This window comes from Hippocampus guttulatus, chromosome 1 (genome assembly GCF_054856545.1).
Source record: "Hippocampus guttulatus isolate MCC_2025c chromosome 1, RoL_Hgut_1.0, whole genome shotgun sequence".
Classification (NCBI taxonomy): Eukaryota; Metazoa; Chordata; class Actinopteri; order Syngnathiformes; family Syngnathidae; genus Hippocampus; species Hippocampus guttulatus.
In genome coordinates, this window is record NC_141261.1 from 15,589,557 (window position 1) to 15,608,216 (window position 18,660).

An 18,660-nucleotide genomic window follows, 5' to 3' on the forward strand; every position below is an offset into this window, starting at 1 on the left:
AATGTCACAATTTTGTCCACCTTAACGCAGAACAATTCCCACGTTTGTCTGTTTCCACATCAACGGTCTGCATTTTTTTCCTGGAATAAAACAGTCCGAAGTAGTGACTACTAAATATTGAACTTTGGACTTGGACTTCTATATGACATGCAAAGTAGAAATTTCATCTGATGCCGATAAATTATCTTGCCTAGGAAAAAATAATATATATATATATATATATAAAATACATATATATAATGCTTCAGATAGTATTTAGAAAGCCACCACAAATGGATTTTGAAGCATATAACAGCATATTAACTAACATATGTAGAAAAACTGCAAATTGTCTCTTTTTTAAGAACAGACATTGCGGGATTTTTTTGTCTGAAATTTCAACAAACTATGCTCATTGACTTGTGATGTCAAAATTAGTCATCCCTTCATTCGTTCTCACGTTCAAGGGGTACGAGGCAACAATGAGGGCAGCAGGTGGCGCTTTTTTCCCATTCTCGCCCACACGCATCGCGCAGCGGAAGACCCACACCCGAAAGAGGCCGAAGCGTGGCGTGAAAGAAGAGCCTTTAATTATTTGGGGATATTACTCATGCAAAAAAAACAAAAACACGTTGAACTCCAAACCTCGACAGTATACAGTATGTTGGTAGTTCACAACAATTTTTTTTTATCGACATAAAAACTTGAAATAAAGAAATGACTTGACACCACAGATGCTCATAGAGAGGCTCCCGCCTGTCTGCGGATGCTAACTTGTCCACTCAGGCTGCGTCCAAATTCACAGGGTGCGTCCTACGAAGGACGTCATCGGGGATAGGCTTCAGCACGCCCGCGACCCTCGCGAGCATAAACACCTCCGATAATGGAGGGATGGATGGATGTGTGTGGCCGACGCCTGCACTCGAGGCTCCGAAGGGGTTGGATGACATCATGCGTGTACGGCAACACACCGAGGCTGAAAAAAAATAATAATACAGACACACACAAACTACTAGCCGATACTAGATAAGACAATACGCTGTGAAAGTAAGACAGAAATGAAATTAATTACAATCAAAGCTCGGTTTTCGAACGTCCAAATCGGTTTTCGACCAAAAATTGCGAGATATTTATGCCTCGGATTACGATTCTCGACCAAATTGAGCGCACTTGAATGCGCCACTTGACTCCTCTCGCCTTCCTTACACGAGGAACTGACGCTTCCTCTGTAGCTCCATTGTGAGCAGACGTGTTCAATAAAAAGCTATTTTTTAAAGAGTGTGGTTTCGGTTTTCGAACAAATTGGTTTTCAAGCAGCCTTCTGGAACGTATTATGGTCGAACCGAGGTTTTACCACTTCATCTAAATTGTAAATGTAGGTCTGCGCTACTGAGAGTGTTTGGTAAGTATGGATACTAAAAATGATGCTGTTTTTATTTTTATTGACTTGCAAATTCACTTGGTGTGAGGCTGTTGATTTTTGAACACAAAGCTGAAAACGTCACAGGGAGTTGAGACGTGCGCGACAAGTGGAAATCTTCAACCTGACTCAATTCGGTCAGTCCCTTTTCAGAGTTGAGGCCGCCATTGCTGCAGCGATGTTCAAACAGGAGGAGGCGGCTGTCCATAATTCTGGACTCAAGGACTCCAAACGGGAGCAAGAGGTTTTTGGGGAAAGAAGGCTCCGCGCGTCCTCTATGTGCGCCTCAATGGCGATTATTAGTCTTGGGAACATGAATGAACAACCAAGAAAAGTAAAGTCATGACTATAACGTCCATACTATCCATTCTTGGCAACAATCCGCCAAATCTATCGCGCTTCATTCGATGCCGTGAGCTCACACGAAGACGGCAATGATCGGAATGTGGATTCCGCCTCGCGCAGATTTCAACACATCGAGCACATCTGCGTGCAGACACTTGCCGCCGTGTGCGTGCGTGTGCGTCTCTCACCCTCGCGGAGGTTGCCAGCCACTGGCCCAAAAAAATCGGATGTTTTTTTTTTTTCCCGCCCCGTCCAGGCGGCTCCCGGACACGCCCCTTTCTCACAGTTCGACTCGGCTTCGCCGGTTTTCACCTTTTGTCTTTCCTACCTTGGAGGCTGTGGGGGGGGGGACGCCGAAAGTCAGCTTTCTGCGGTTCACGTTTCCTCTACGACCCACATGCCCCCCTCCCCAAAAGCCTTGGGGCACTTGCGAAAGTATGCAATGTTTGACCTTGGATACCAAAAGCAGCAGAGGAAGAAAAATGTACCTTACGTCTGACCCCAACTTTCTTTTCTTTTTCTTTTTTTTCCTTTTTTAAATCGAAGGAAGGACAGGAGCGCAGTGATGTAAAGCAGAAACCGCGACGAGACGGCAAAAGTATTAACGGCCAATAAAAAGGCACTCAAGAGCCGCATTCATCACCATTTGCTCGACTGAGGTGAGCGCGCAGGCAAAAAAAAAAAAAAAAAAAATCAAAGTCCGGATGGTGGAAAGAAGGCTTCAAGAGGACAACGCGGGAAAGGAATGTGGAGGGGGAAAAAACAGTCGGGACAGAAAATAGAGATGTCCTTGAAGGCGCCCGATGGCATAAAGGAAAGCCTGCAATTTCTAGAGGGGGTGGAGGGGGGGGGGGCGGCGGAAAGGAAAAGAGAGCGTGCCAGTATCATCAGTTCTAAAGCATAAATCAGCCCCCAGATATTCGGCCCCGCCCACAAGCAACAAGCTTCCTACTCTTGTGCTCTTTCGCATCGACTCCGCGAGAACGTCCGCCCGCCTGCCTGCAGCTCTTCGACCCTCGCGCTCACATGGGCGCCTAAACCAACCTTGGGTCACCATCTGCATTTTTCTTCTTGGTCGCTCTCTCACTTCGCGCCCCGCCGATGCTTTTCTCTCCGATTTTTTTTGAAGAGCTTTGCCCCGAAGGTTTCTCTGGAAAGCGGATAATCTGAGAAGGAGACCGAGGGAGGGAAGAGCGCAGCTGCTGCTGTGTGAGAAGCAAAAGCAAAAAAAAAAAAAAAGATAAGGCGGCGAGGAAGTGCGCAAGTGTGAAGGGCGACGAGGCCGGCGAGGACACACACGCGCGCGCGCGCCCGCTTCTCTTCATCGGCCGTCCCCACCTGAAGGTGAAGAGCGCAAATGCGGCGAGACGAGACGAGACGTCACGCGGCCGCCGAATGAGCCCCGCTGCGATTTTGCGCTCATCATGCTGGCTTGGGCTCTCTTCCCACATTCGGAAGAGCAACTTCGTCCCCGGCTAGAATGACGACAGGACACTTGTGAGCTTGGGACCCCCGTGACAACCCTCCTCTTTTTTTTTTTTTCCTTCCTCGCCCCCCCCCCCCCCCCCACCCATCCTCTGTGCGTGCCTTCGCTTCAGCTGGACTCTTTCCTCCTCACTATGTTGATACCAGCTGTCTTGCTATGGATTCTTAATGTCAGCAAACTGTGCTCGGGACAAGACTACATGGACTATTACGCAGCTGGAGACGCGGGAACGCAGGTGAGCGCCACAAACATTTTTCTTTGAGGGCTGACATGCAAGCCGAACATGGAATCACATTACCACGTGACGATTCCAGCGTGACAAGAAGAAAAATCTGGCCGGAGATCCGATGGTGAGCGTGTTGACCTCGCAGTGCAGAGGTCGTGGCTTGAATCCTAGTTCCGGGCTTCCAGTGTGCAGTTTGCATGTTTCTCCCCTTGGCCTGCGTGGGTTTTCTCCGGGTACTCCGTTCTCATCCCGCATTCCCAAAAACATGCACGGCAGGTGATTGACTCACTCCAAATTGTCCCTCAGTGTGAGCGTGGATGGTTGTTCGTCTCTGTGTGTGCCCTGTGATTGGCTGGCAACCCGTTCAGGGTGTCCTCCAAAGACGGCTGGGATAGGCTCCGGCACCCCCCCCCCCCCCACCCGAGCCTTGTGAGGATAAAGCGGATCAGACAATGGATGGAGATATATACAGTATATATTATATATATATATATATATATATGTATTCATTCATTCATTCATCTTCCGAACCGCTTTCTACTCACAACGGTCACTGGGGGTGCTGGAGCCAATCTCAGCTGTCTTCGGGCAGTAGGCGGGGGACACCCTGAACCGGTCGCCAGCCAATCCATGCACACCCACACTCACTCCTAGGGACAATTTAGAGTGTTCAATCCGATATATATATATATATACAGTATATATATCTCAAATGTATATATCCATATAGTGTATATCTCATTGAGGCGACAGGGAATGTTTTCTTCTAAAGAGATTCATCACCACACCAGCATTGTGGAAAATTGTCTGACGTCAACGTTTAAAACCACCCAAAACAATCCAAGCATGGTTTGTAAGAGAAGAAATCTTTCTTTCTCTCTTCTTCACCAAAATGGCTGAATGAAGAAGAGCTTCGTGGTGATCAAGGTCATTGACAAAGTCGAGGCTTTTCATGGCATCCCGTCCGGATGACCGTCGTGCACTTGACTTTGGAGTCAGCCAAGCCTCCATTCCAGTTGCTCCAGAATGCCGCCACTCGCCTCTTCAAAAGAGGGAGCGCATCACTCCCGCTCTGGCGCCCGTCCACTGGCTCCCTTTTTGGAGTTCTTTTGAAGCTCCCCGTTATTTGTTTTCAAATCTTGAAAGGGCCCGGCGCCATCCTCCGCACTCGCCCGCTGCCTCAGGTTTGCGGCCACGACTCGGGATGCCAGCCTTTTTATTCCGTTGCCGCTCCCTCTCTTTGGGATGAACGTTCGGCAAGCCCCGCCCCTCGCTGCCCATCCTTCAAACTCATCATTTTTATTCTTTGCCTTTTGACTCCGCCTGAGACTTTTAGTGGGACCGCCTTTGCGCTTCCCCCTGTCTTTGTTCTTCCTCGTTTGTTGTTGTCTGAATGATTTTTGTATCCGGGTTGTGTGTGAGAGAGTCCTCTCAAATATGCGCATTTGACACTTTGCTGGCGTCTGACCATCAAAATGTTGGCAAATGCGCAGCCAAAGCAAGTAAACACAGCGAGAGAAGTTGCCCCGACGTGCTTTCTCAAGTTCAACATTTCAATTTGGCGGGCTGAAATTTCCACGCTTGGGCGGACGCGTACGGCAGCTCTCGATCGTTTTCATCCACTTCCGTGTTGACTTCAGCTCGTGCTTCTCAATTATTTGCTGTTAACCTCCCACAAAAAGAATACAATTTGCGCCCCCCTCCCCACCCCACACACTCTCTGCCGCCACTATAAATATCATTTGTCTCTAAAATTGCGGTGTCTCTGCATTACATTGAATCCTTATAAACATTGAAGAACAAAAACAAAGAAATCTCATTCAATTTACAGCAAGGAATGACTTGATAAATCATTTTTGCCGCGGGCCACATTGTCGTTACGGTTTGCCTTGGAGGGCCGTTATGAATTTTGGGAAACCATATAAATGTTTAATCACCTCCACCCGCATATTACAAACACAGCGCACAACAAATTGATGAATAACTAGTTTTTAAAATCAGAAATCAAGAATAATGACCCGTCATTGTGGATTACATATGACAATTTGAAATTTTGGTTCAGACTTTAGCAAGCATCGTGGAACTTGACAGGCTTGAATTGCTTCCGCGGGCCACATAAAATGATGTGGTGGGCCAGATGTGGCCCCCGGGCCTTGACTTTGACACCTGTGCTTTATAACATTGTTTTTTTAGTCCGTAACAGAAAAGATTCTCAGGGCATCCATTTGCCTGAAATCAGAAAAAAAAAATCCTTGTTTAAACTGTCAACTAAAATGAAATAAAAACAAATTCAAATTCAGTTTAGCGTCATGAACTCCGGAGCACAATATAGAAAACACTTCACCATTTTTTATTTGTATATATTTTTTTTGGAATCCAATTGAGGAAGTCGGGATCGATGTCTCAGATGAGCACGTTTTGCAGCGCCCAACTTTTCCAGCGGCTTCTCAGCGCGATTGAGGCGTCACGTCTTTTTTAAGTGTCACTTTGATAAGATTTGTCTTGGCGCTATCCTCGGCCGCCATTTTTTTCCACCGGTCCGTCTCGCGCTGTGGTCACAGTGAAGCCAAGCGCCACATTCGCTTGGTCATATTTCTTTGTCTTCGCTTTCGGGTGACGACAAAAAAAAAAAAATCACGTTGTCTCCTGAGGCTTTGTTGACTGCACTTCATATCGGCTGTTCAGTGCAAAAAAAAACAAAAAACAAAACAACTAACCCCCCCCCCCCCCCCCCCAACAGCATCAAACTAATCCTCCCTGCGAACTTGTCTGACAATGAGGGTGCTACTGCCAGCTGCTGCATCGGGTGGCCAATTACACTTGATTCTATTGTCTTCGGCAAACAAATGCTTGTTCCCCAAAGCCACACAGGCCCCCTCCCCCGGCCCCCACACCCTCCCCCACCCACTATTTGAGCTGAGGCCAGGGCTATTTTTCTTCTTGAAACATCTCCTACACTTCTTCGGCCATTCACATCGGATAGTTGACACTGCCGGGGCCGATGCCCAGTCCGGATTTTTTTTGGTTTTTTTACATCCTTGTTCGCATTCCAAAAACAAATGTGACTCCGAATGCGAACAGAACGTGTCCTTGATGTGACACGCACAAAAACAAACCACACAAAGAAACGACGGCTCATCTTATCATCTCATATCGGCAGAGGGGTGAGGCGGGAGGAGGTAGAAATATTTTGGGGGATGGACGGCGACTTCGCTCGGGAGAGCCAATTCACGGCCGGAAGCCATTTTTTTTTTTTTTTTTTTTTTTAACGAGAACCGCGAGAGAACGAGAACGTTCAACGAGAACTCACGATCTGGCACAGTGATGCTTCTGGTGAAATGAGATGCGACACAACGCTCGCATCTGGAATATTTGCTCTCCAGTCAAAACCAAAATTGGCTCAACCGAAAAATCCGAATCGAAAAACGCGCAGCACGGGCACCGCTGTCTCTGTGAAGCAGACAACTTAAACTATTTGGTGCCTCGCGATACCGCCGATACAACGTCATCCGGGTTTGGTTCCGACAAATGCTTTGCTCTGACTCGCAAGCAAACATCCGACGTACGAGCGCTTGCACGGCGGGACCCGCAAAGAGGCTTCCAGCCCGTTTCGTGCCACTCGCCCGTCGAGAAGTTTAGCCTCAAACAATCTCGTCTCGCCAGACCGCGTTCAAAGCGTTTTGCCGCCTCGACAAACGGCCCGTGTCTCAAGTCAGAAAGGCGAGCGTGTCCTGAAATAATGCTCCGTGGCCAGTCGCCAGAGTGGAGCGCCGGCCGCCGCGCTGGCTCAACTTAAGAGACGTCCAAGACGCCGCGCGCTTTGGCGCCGACCGCATGATTTTCAGAAAAGAAAGCTTCACCGAGTGGGTTGTTTTGGCCGACAAAAACTGCCGTTCTGACGTCACTTCGCCTTCGCGGCTTGATCTAAATTCTCAGGAATGTTTCCGCAGAGGTCAATCGTGTGCCGCGACCCGCAGTTCAAATGTAAGTACGACATGCGGCGCTGCGTACAACCGACCGGTTCTGGACTAAAGTTTGACGTTGATGATGCAAATTAGAAAGTGGCTGGGCCGAATGTCTCATCTCGCTTTCAGATTTAGGTTTTGGCACGCCAAGCAACATAAAAACCCAAATCTTGTGAAGCGGAAAGAAAATGGAGGCGGTGGAGAAATCAATCCAAGTCACGAGAGCCCAAAACAAAAGAGCTTCATTGTGGGAAAGAAGTGAAACCTCCAGAATTGAAACCCCATAGGACGTGCATTTTAGAAGAAGGGACTGAAGAGAGTAAACACACACACACACATAGACTAAAAAAGGAAAAAAAAAATGGAGTGAAAGGGGCTGCGGTGAAAGCCTGGAACTGCATCGCAAAATAAAAATGCCGAAGTTTGATGATGCGACGTCATCGGGTCACAGCTTGACGCGGCTCACGTCGGCTCAGGCCGTGCGACTCGACACAAGGAGACTTGAGTGAAAAAGACTCTCGTGCGTTCGGCCTCCCGCAAACGGAGCGGCGCCTCGAGATACGAGTGACCGTGCTTGAAACTTACAAGACTCATCTCAAGTCATGCTTCGGTATTGAAATGCCATCCATCTGCTCCAGCCTCCCCCAAAAAACGACAAAAATCATTTTTATTGTTTCCTGATAGGAAAAAAAAACATTAAAAAATTATATATAGATACAGTATATATATATTAGAGCTGTCAGTTTAGCGCGTTTTTATCGGCATTAATATAAATGAATTTGAACGGGATTACATTTTATCTCGCGAGATCAACACGGCACACGTCACAGCGGATGTTACGTTGCTCTATAAATAAACCAGAAACAAAACAACAAGCGCGCCGCACGGGTCCACGCACGTTTCTTTTGCCAGCCACGGCAGCGCGAGACACCGAAAACGGATACTTAAAGAGTTTATGAATGGAAAGTTCACTTCTAAAAAGTTGCCAGATTGTTCCACTGACGAGACTAAAGTTACCTGGATGCTTTGCAGTCGTAAACCGAGCCATCATCATAGCACGTCGAGTCTGAAATACCACTTAATGGCCAAGCACACAGCTGACGTGAATACTCCGCCCCCTCGTCTAAGACAGACGGCTATGGATCATTTCAAAGCGAAGAAAATGGATGACACCACGAAGAACAAATTTGCTGAAGCCATAGCTAAATGTATGGCGACTGCATGCCAGCCTGTCAACATTGTCCACGGCTCGACTCAAGCTGAAATCATTCGCATTGAAAATCGAAATTGTTATTTCAGTAAATATTTCCATTTTGCACATAGAAAACGCATTCATGATTCCATGTTGATGAGAGCATTAAAACGGGGGGAAATAGGACAAAAAATATATAAAAGGAAATTCAGAAACGATCAAAAATGCGTGACTAATCCCGATTAATTTTTAGTGAATTTGAGTTAATTATGACAGTTGTGTTTTTAATTGGATTAAATATTTTAATCGTTTGACAGCTCATATATATATATATATGCACATACACACACAGTCATCACGTCTCTGTTTTTGCTTGAATTCAATGGACATTGTGCCGCTCTTTCTGGTATACATCTGCGTCTCGGCCACCCAGGAGCAAAATAATCCTGACATAGCGGACATTTGAAGCCGCCCTCACCTCCTCGGTAAGCAGCGATAATTGTCATTGTTTTTAAAAGAAGATAAAGAATATATGCCAGTGAGTATTTTGGCGCCCGAACATCCATTGCTTTAAAGGTGATCACACTGTAACGCTGATGCTATTTGTTCGCACGTCTACGGGGTTTTCATGTGTTAGCATTAGCCTAGCGGATTTGTTCCTTTTCCAAACGCGACATACCATCGCTTTTTTTTGGTTTAGTTTGACAGTAAACTTCAACTGGCAGTGGCAACGAACAGCTTGTTTGCTCACTGCCAAATCTTCCCTGGACACTGAAGAGATGGCAGCTGGAGCGTTCTGGTTGTTTGTCTGCCAATCCGCTGCTTGTTGGGGAGTGAGTCGAGTTCCTTGCTAGCATGCATCTCTCGTGTCTCACATTTGTGCTCAGAAGCAAAAGCACAACGACAACAACGACAAAAACAAAAAAGCGGTCGTTTTGCAACCGGCAAAGCCGTTGCCGCCCAAGTACACAACGGGCAGCGTAGGATGTCGCCGAACAACAGAAAGGTGGCTCCTCGTGAAGAAATGCCGTGAGAGCAGATCCGAGCGTCGGATTGTCGGCCCCTCCGACTGATGGCGCAAGAGTTGGCGTCAGTTTGCCGTGGTTTTTCGATGCTGAGGAGAAGAGGGACACGCCCCGGAGTGGCGGACCGCTCATTGCTCCGTTATGACCTCAGCGTCTTGTTGTTCTTCCGGGGGAAGAAAAAAAGATAAACACTTATCTTTATTTATTTATTTATTTTTGGGGGTGAGGCGAGGAAAAAAAAAGAAAAAAGAATTTTGGACGCATGGGAGTCAACACCACGTGCAGGCCGTGCAAACAACGGGGCTATTATTTGTATCTGCTTATCATATCTTATGGACGGACAGCTCGGAGCGAGAATGAAGCGGTCACCGCGATGGAAGGCCACGCTCAGAATTTCGTCTCCCTCGCAGGCTCCGGCGTCGTCGGATCAGCAGGTCAGCTTGCAGAGCGTGGCCAGCGTGGATCAGCTGCTGCAGCTTCTCTATCCCGAATACGATCTGCTTCAGCAGTGCCTGAGGAAGAAGGCGTGGCACGCCTCCTCGGCCAGCCCGCCGCTCCACTCCGACTGGGCGCGGCTGAGGGAGGAGGCGCTTTACAAAGTGGACGGCACGCTCGGAGGTAAACCGCCGCCGCTGCTCGCCGCCGCTCTGCGGCGCCTTGACCCGAATCGGCGGCTCACGCGACCCCCCCACTCCGTCAGTCATCCTGGAGGAGATCCAGCGCACCTCGTGCCAGCCCCGGGAGGTGTGCGTGGAGGTGACCAAAGAGTACCCGGAATCCACCAGTCAGTTCTACCTCCCCCGCTGCGTGGCGCTGCATCGCTGCGGCGGATGCTGCACCAACGAAGCCTTTTACTGCGCCAACACCAGTCACGCGCTCGTCAACAAGACGGTGAGTGTTTGCGCATCCGCGGCGAGCGAGAGTCCTTTCCCCACCGCGAGGAATGTCGGGAAAAGTTCCAGGACCGCTTATACAAACAACGCAGAGTGACTCCAGTGATCGTTTGACAGTTTAACCCCAGCCAGTCCCACGGGACTCGCTGGTCAGAAAAGTATCGGTCCCAAATTTCGAATTCTGAAATGGTCTACTTATTCATTTGCATGTGATAATAACACAAACGACAACAATATACATTGAGAATAGGTTTATTTCTTATAAACAAATGCTGCAAAAAGGTCCATGATTCAGGCATGCAAGATTTGCTGAGAAACGGCTTCTTATTTCATCCCATGGTTCAGTCTTTGAGTCTCCGCAATCAACTTTGGCAACACTTGTTTTAACGTTACGCGACTTGGCAACGGTCTGCTTTCCACGAGGCGAAGGCCGATTTTCGTAAATCTCGTCACATGAGATGACTTAGCAACAATGGCGGCGATTGAAACTGCGTTCGTTTGCTAGAAAAAAAAGATTTTACCGCAGAGGCGGAATCTATTGTGTGAGGTAGAGGGAGGGAGCGTGCGTCAATCACTCAATCACTGACTCACAGCGCAGCCTCTGTCCCCGCAGCTGATGGAGCTGTCGCCGCCCAGGATGGAGCGCTCCGTTGTCATGGTGACCTTTGTCAATCACACCGGGTGCGAGTGCCTCCCCAAGCGGCCGCTTCACTCCATCATCAGACGAGCCGCGACGGATCACCTGTGAGTGACGTTCGAGCGGCCGTGTGTCATGGTGCCGTCCGTCTGATTCATTAAAAAATAAAATAAAATAAAGCACCTTGCTTTGATTTATCACTTTTTTTTTTTTTTTTTAAGGCGTCACAGTCACAATTCCACCAAACTGTCGTGAAATCCAATCGCAAATCTGGATTTGGCTTTCGCGCGTTCGCGGCCTCACACATTAATCAGAGATCATTCCAGTCTTAAAGCGACACAAAAGCGCGAGTGCTGGCGAGCGCCGCCTTGGCTCTTCATCAAGACATGCAAAGACACAAACAAATTCTATTTTTGGACTATGACACCCTCGGAAGTACATTTGGGACATCGCTGCCCTAGTGGGATGCTTTTGTCAAGTTTGACATTGCTGCTCTATGCCCTTATTCAGTGTGTGTGTGTGTGTGTGTGTGTGTGTGCAGGTGTTCTCCTCCTACGGTGCCGTGCGCTTCGGCGTTCTTGTGGGATCCCGTCAACTGCATGTGTGTGCCAATCGATGCCATGAACTACTCGGAGAAAGAGACAGGTGAGACCCCCCCCCCCGCTTTGCTTGTCGTCCCTTCATTAGGCAAACGAAATTGTCGCGGGAGCAAAGTCCACACAGCTGTACACTTTCAATCTGAGCTCATGTAAAAAAAAAAATATAATAATAATAAATACAAAGAGCAGCATTGAGAAGAAATCGGACCTTGAAAAGTCCTTGAAACGAGACAGGCATGATCGTGACAATGTTGCCCGGAGCCAAGTGGAAAGTCCGAAATGAAGTCTCATGACACAAAAGTCATTCACACCCACAAATATTTCAGTGGCTTTGGTGAAGCCGGCCAAGCGTGTGGAAAGAATACACTTGAGGAGAAGGCGGCGATTCAAAGACACGGTGGACGTTTCGAAAATAGTTGAACCGGAATGCACCCGTTGACCGCCCCCCGACGTGCATATACAGTGAGACTCCTCTACAACGAAATCATGTTTGCAGCAAGACATTTTTCACAACAGGGGGTTTTTCACGGTCGAAAATTTGATGAAATAAAATGTCTTTTATTTTGCTTCCTCCATCTTTCATTTTGATCGCTTTGACCCTCTCTTCCAGCGTCAGAGCTCTTCTTGTCTTAGCTGCTTGACATCCAAAGTTCCGTTTTGTCGCCATTTTAGCAATGCAATGTTCGCGCTGCGTCTGAAACAAATACTTCCTGGACTACTGCGCATGTGTAAACCATTGCGGTGGTTGCTGTTGCCGTTTCTGAACGAAGCAGTCGAGGTCGCTGTTGGATTAGACTTTTGCCGTAGGCTTGTTTTCGTTGTAGTGAATCTCGTCGCCAGGCAAGAGCAGAGAAAAAGAATTTGTATCACGGAACAGGGGGACTTTTCGTCGTAGGGGGAGCAGAAAAGTGGGAATGGCTTTCATGCATGACATTTTTTTCACATGAGGGGGTATTTTCGCCCATGTAGGTTTTGTTGTAGAGGAGTTTCACTGTATATGCGCTGTATTCGTCAAGTTAAGTTTTTCAACTGGCAGCCACGGAAGAGAGTCCCGTCCGACTTGTCTGTGAAATTCAGGTTTGCAAAGCCACCGTCATGATAAACGCATCCTTCGAGATGGGCGTCGCTTTGGATTGGCGAAGAAGATAAGCGGTCGAGGCTCTTCACGTCGACGATGAGGGAGAGAAAAGCCGGAACATTGGAATCGGACAAGTTTAGACACCTCCGGCTCAAACTGCGTGCGTACGCGCGGTCGAAACATGACTGTCAGAAAAGTTGAGACGGATCGTGGAGTCAATAATGAAGGCGTTAAAAAATAAAACAAACCAAAAAAAAGACACCGGTGTTGAGCCATGCCGGAAGGTCATTGTTGAAGAGCTGTCAATGAATTCTTCCAACATCAAAAGCCCTTCCTCAATCTCATTGTTGTGGTTGAAGGTGTCACAAACGCAAAATGGCATCCGAGTCGCTGTTCTGCCCGACAGGACTCTTTTCTTTTCCCCCCTTATCGGTCAGAAGCCCGTGCTTTTGGGTGAAAGCGACCCATGCTCCACAGCTGCCTACTAAAGAATGTCAAATGCTCGGAAAACCTTTTTTTTTTTTTTTTTGAAAGTCTACTTTTGGTGCTTGTATTGTCGCAGGCCACAATATTCAGAAGGTGGTAAAAATCAGGGAGAAGGCTGGAAAACGGATGGCAGCAGATGCGCTCGCAGCCAACTGAAGGCACATTTGCACACTTTGAAGCAGGTGCATCAAGTTGAGGTCCACGAGCTGCCTTGCTGTCGAAATCTGGTGGCATTAGAAAGAGGATCCATCCTCCGCTGCAAGCGCCGGTGCCTCACGCTTGTGAAAAGAAATGAAAGCGCGGACCTACTGCGTGCGGCTCAGGCCCCGGATTTTGCTACCGAGCGCCTGTGCTTTTCCAACCTCTTGTCTTTCTCTTCTCTGCGGCTTCCAGAGGCTTTGGACTCGGGGCTGCTGGCTCTCTGCGGCCCCAACAGAGTTCTGAAGGAGCCCAGCTGCCAATGCGTCTGTCGAAACGGGCTCACCGAGGCCAGCTGCGGTCCGGGCTGGAAACTGGACCACAACACATGTAAGGGGGGGGGGGGGGGGGGGGGCTTTCGAGACATCTTGACACAATGACACGCAGACAGACAAAAATGGGGACCGAGCCCTGCCGCCAACAGTTCAAGAAAAAAAAACCCACGGGGAATCGAGCCGCCCCCCTAAAAATGTTTAGAATTGCATCTGGCACTCGTAGCACAAAAAAAATTGTTGCTCTTCAAGTGCCGCCATTATGACGTCAATCATAGTCGTTTAGTCGACCTAAGGGTTCATCCAAAACAGGAGCCGTTACATTACGGGAACCTATTGTAACCTTGGGGCTTCAAAATATGAGGAGGGGGTTGGGGGGGGGTGCAAAAAACGTACATTGCGCACAAAAGGTAAATTTAAAAAAGAAAAACGTACCTGAGTAAATGTTTAAAAATACAAACGCTTCTTCATGATCGAATGAGAAGTGAAGTTCAACTTTCCCGAAGAAAAAAAAAAAATCAAGCCGCATCTCTTTGAGCGGCGCCTTTTCCCCGTAGGTGAATGTCAGTGCCAAGGTCAAGGCGAGGGCAAGTGGTGCCCCATCGGCCAGCGCTGGGACGACGAGCTGTGCGGCTGCGTGTGCGCCGCGCGCTGTCCTGGGAATCAGCCCCTCAACCCCGACACCTGCTCGTGTCAGTGCCGAGAAAGTCCGCAGTCGTGTCTACGGCAAGGCAAGAGGTTCAACCCCAACACCTGCAGGTGAGCACGTTCAAAAAAAAAAAAAAAAAGAAGCGGCACTGCAGCTCATTTCCTATTCAGCTCTTTTATTATTATTTTTATTTTATTTTTTTTCCGTTGGAGCTTGTCGTTCTAATTTCGAGTCAGGTCGACGGTCCAAAAAAAAGAAAAAAAGAAATGTGAAGCAGGTTGCGCCCTGATGTATTCAAAAGTTTGATTTTGTCGGCCGCAAGAGCGCTCGGAGGCTGAGGCGTCTCTTGCGCTCGCTCGCCATGACAATTTTTTTTTCAGTTGTTATCTTGAGCCAATGCGGCGTCGCCTTGTTTTGACCGCTTGGTTCACATGAGCAAAGCGATGGGAACATGTTTTGATAGCATTGCGAGTCCAGCCAACACCACATGTCAAAAGGACACAGACTATGCGAGCCAATAAGGGAGGGAAGCTATTTTCAGAAGTCTTTTTTGGGGGGGGGGGGGGGTGCCAAGATGTCAAAATCTTAGCAAAGAGTAAAAAGTCATTTCTGATTCTTCGTTTTGAGTCCGGAGATTGAATCATGACTTTGACCGTTTTTTATTTGTATTTTTTTTCTGCACTTGTATGCCCCCCCCCCTCCCACTCTTTTCTGTGACAATGAGTCAAATGCAGCGCTCAGAGAAGCAAAGGCCAAATTGGCGTCAAACATCACCGACTCCAGACCTTCTCCGTGGACTTTTCTTCCGCCGTTTCCTTTTATGGGCGCGAGACGTCCCGAGCGCCGCGTTCTTTGCTGCGAGCGTGCGGTGCGGTGCAGTGCGGTGCGGTTCCCACAGCTCGCACGCGAGAGGCCTCTGACCCGAGCGAGCTGACAGTGAGCAGAGCACAGCGGCCCATCGGGCCGCCGCCGAGATGGATGGAGTGACGGCAGCCAAAGAAAAACATACAAGGGGATGGGAGCCCAGCCGGGAGGGGAAAGTTCAGATGTGCCAGTGATTTGTCTCGCTGGATGTTCTCAGGCGTTTTTTTTTTCTTTTTGTTGTGTGGCTCGGCTGGAAAAAGACCACAAAAAAGATGGATTTGTGACCAAAGACGGCCATGGGAAATGTCGCTCAATTATCTTTCCCAATATCTTTTATTTCACCTATGACGGAGGAGAGTTTTGCTCCCTAATCCCCCCCCCCCAATATATATTTGGGGGGGGGGGGTGCCATGATCAGTGGCAGAGCTCGACTTTTATCCTTGGGTGGCCCACGGGGTGGCCAAGGCTGTCTTTGGGAGGCCGCAAAACAAAAAGGTTCTCAACGATCAACATCATTCGATATTTCGACACAAACATCCGCTGAAACCGCTCAAACCGGTTAGCGACATACAGACAAAACATTTTTCAATAGCTACAATGTCAATAAAAGGACATGAAACTGTCATTTTTGGCGTTTTTCCTTAAAAAGCACTCAAATCTTGTGACCCCTCCCCCCACCCTCAATCTTTTAATTTTCAACACTGTAGCCTCTGCTTACTTGTAGGCTGGCATCACTCCCGGGCACAAACTGTAAAAACAAAATCTCCACTTTCAGCCTCAAAAAAATGTCAGAGAAAATTGAGTCACGTCGAGCGGCGGATTTCAGATTGAACCTTTTCAGCAGGTGAGCGAATATCGACCGGCGTTAGGCAACTGGTGGCACTTTTTGAACAAAGCTTGAAATTCAGAAAATGCCGCTAAACTTGGATGTTTCCTACGGGGGAATGAAGGCAAATTTGGGGATCCCCCCCCTCCCCCCAAAAAAAAGCCTGGCTCCAAGCGTATTTCAGGGAAGGCCAGGCATCGTTTGTGCTTCTTTTCATTTCCACCACTGTACCGCGCTTCATGTAGCAGGCTGGCAGCATGACCGCCACGTTGCTATTTTTCATGCATTTGCTAATTCCATGCAGTCCCGGGACTTCCATCAAACATGACCAAAAAAAGGAAGAAAAAAAGTTGCCCCAGACAAGTTTCGACACCTCTTGAGTGTTCCAAAGGGCAAATGGCATTCCTTTTCGGAATTCTGCAGGAATATATCCAGCAACACCATTCTGTGAGCATCCCCTGAACTCTTTCACTCCCAAAGACGTTTTTAAACGTCTTTTCAGACTTGGCTGCTACTGAATGAGTTCGTTGTCTCGTAAGCTTTCCCATTTGTGAAATTTCACTTGTAGCGCCTGCTTTTGTTGGGAGTGACTCATCCAATGTTTTCTTTTCTTGCACTTTCCCCCCCCCCCTAGTTGCTACCGGTTACCATGCAGGACCCCCAGACGCGCTTGCCTCGCTGGATTTTACTACAGCCACCAGGTCTGCCAGTGCATCCCCAACTATATGAAGCCCGCGTGGAATTAGCCGGTCGCAGAGGAGCGGATCGACGCCGGCCGAGGATGACGGTCAAACCCTGGGAAACTTGCGGCCTGACACCGCAACAGCCGCCGGGAGGTGGAGCAGAACAACAAATGAACAGCTATTGGATTACCACAGACCTCATCGTAAATCCGGGCGCCCCCGCCCCTCCAGGAAAAAAAAAATCCTTTGTCCCACGGGTGGATGTAATGTCAGAAGAGGAAATATGACTCCCAAGCGTTCCGTGCGGGGGCTCGTGCCCAATCGCACCCGGCAACCAGTGTTGTGTCCAAGGACCGGCAACCCGAGGCCAAGGCCGAGGACTTGACTCCGAGGCCAAGGCCAAGGCCAAGGACTTGAGAAATTTTCCGAGGCCAAGGCCAAGGACCAAGGACTGATTTTGAAACTCAGGCCTAGCCGAGGACGTGTATAAAACAATGCTATCATACCACTTGGCAGGTCTTCATGATTTGCAACAGCCCTCCATCATAACCCCTTGCACTCCCTAACGCTTGAATGAAGTGTTTTTATTCAAAGAGTAGAACAGTCAGGGTACGTGTTATTTATACTGAGAAAAACCAAAATAAAAGCATATGATATACATTTATGAATTAATGTTTTAGTGCAGTAGTTTCTTAATATGAAGTAAATCAACACTCAACAGGCATGACGTGGCACGGAAGACAAGTTGAGAAATGACTTTGCATACAAGTCAATCACCGAGTGCAGAAAAAGCGCTAATCTCTGCAGTGATCGTTTTACAGTTTACCGGCAGCGAGTCCCAAGGACTCGCTGATCAGAAAAGTATGAGTCCCACTATGCATTGAGAGAGTCCCAAATCATCCGCGCAATTCCTCAGTTTGCGGACTAAAATACCCAGTCAGCAAAATTGGTCTGGCCCAGCTCTGGGGCAGACACGGCACATACACTCTGCTCACATACCTCAATAAATGACGGTCCTGCGGTGGCCCGCGTCTGGCATCCACGATGTGGGCCGCATTCGGCCCAGATCTGAGCCGCATTGTAAAACCGTATCCGGCCCTACTCCGGCCCGACGCTGGGCCAGAACAGGTTCCTGATATCAGCCTGAATTCAACCTCAATCAAGCCACATCTTTCATGAGCCATATTTGACCCACATTAAAAAAAAAAGTCTCAAAAACGACTGTTATAAAAATATGTTTATTGTCATAATTTGTGAACCTCACATATAACGCCACATACACTGGAAAAATGCACTTTTCTTTATTTAACAGTGAGCACAAAGTCCAAATTGGGATGCAGCTTACTCTTGAACGGTATTTTTCTGTCCATCAAATTGTTGCGCTCTCCATGTCCTCTTTTCTTCTCATGCTCTCCTTCCTGTCACCATCCCGATCGGGAGCCAGATGGAGCCATCTTTTGATTGTGACATCAATTTCCTGGTCTGACGCCCAAGATGTTAGGCTGTTCGGTCTCACGGCGGCTGTAAGAACTGTAAGAAAACAAGAATGGACAGTGTGTTGGGAAAATTTGTACATGTCATGAACAATGAAGGGTCAGTAAAAATAACCCCTGAAATTTCTTATAATAATAATAATAATAATACATTTCATTTATAAGCGTCTTTCTTTCAAGACACTCTAGGACACTTTACAACCAAAACTAAACTAGGTGTGACGCGGAAAATTTGCCACCAAAAACTAAACGTGAATAACTTTTAAATAGTTTATACTGAATTTGAATTACGTGAATTGAAGGTCTGTGGCTCGGATAATGGATGGATTTGTATATTTTACTCT

At 48.0% G+C, this 18,660-nt stretch overlaps 1 protein-coding gene and 1 long non-coding RNA gene across 2 annotated transcripts; one reads left to right on the forward strand and one right to left on the reverse strand.

Moving 5' to 3' along the window:
• Nucleotides 1-552: 552 nt before the first annotated feature.
• LOC147210627 (uncharacterized) lies at nt 553-3,848 on the reverse strand. The gene is made up of 2 exons (XR_015101202.1): nt 3,529-3,848; nt 553-3,219 (listed from the first exon to the last, which is right to left on the reverse strand). It is a non-coding gene; the product is annotated as an uncharacterized LOC147210627 (long non-coding RNA).
• Nucleotides 3,213-17,495, forward strand: LOC147210628 (vascular endothelial growth factor C-like). The gene is made up of 8 exons (XM_086113777.1): nt 3,213-3,465; nt 10,049-10,256; nt 10,339-10,529; nt 11,145-11,275; nt 11,710-11,813; nt 13,725-13,859; nt 14,359-14,560; nt 16,775-17,495. Exons 1-8 carry the CDS (start codon nt 3,364-3,366, stop codon nt 16,884-16,886), a joined length of 1,185 nt encoding a protein of 394 aa, XP_085969903.1. The 5' UTR covers nt 3,213-3,363; the 3' UTR covers nt 16,887-17,495.
• The last annotated feature ends 1,165 nt before the right edge of the window (nt 17,496-18,660 follow it).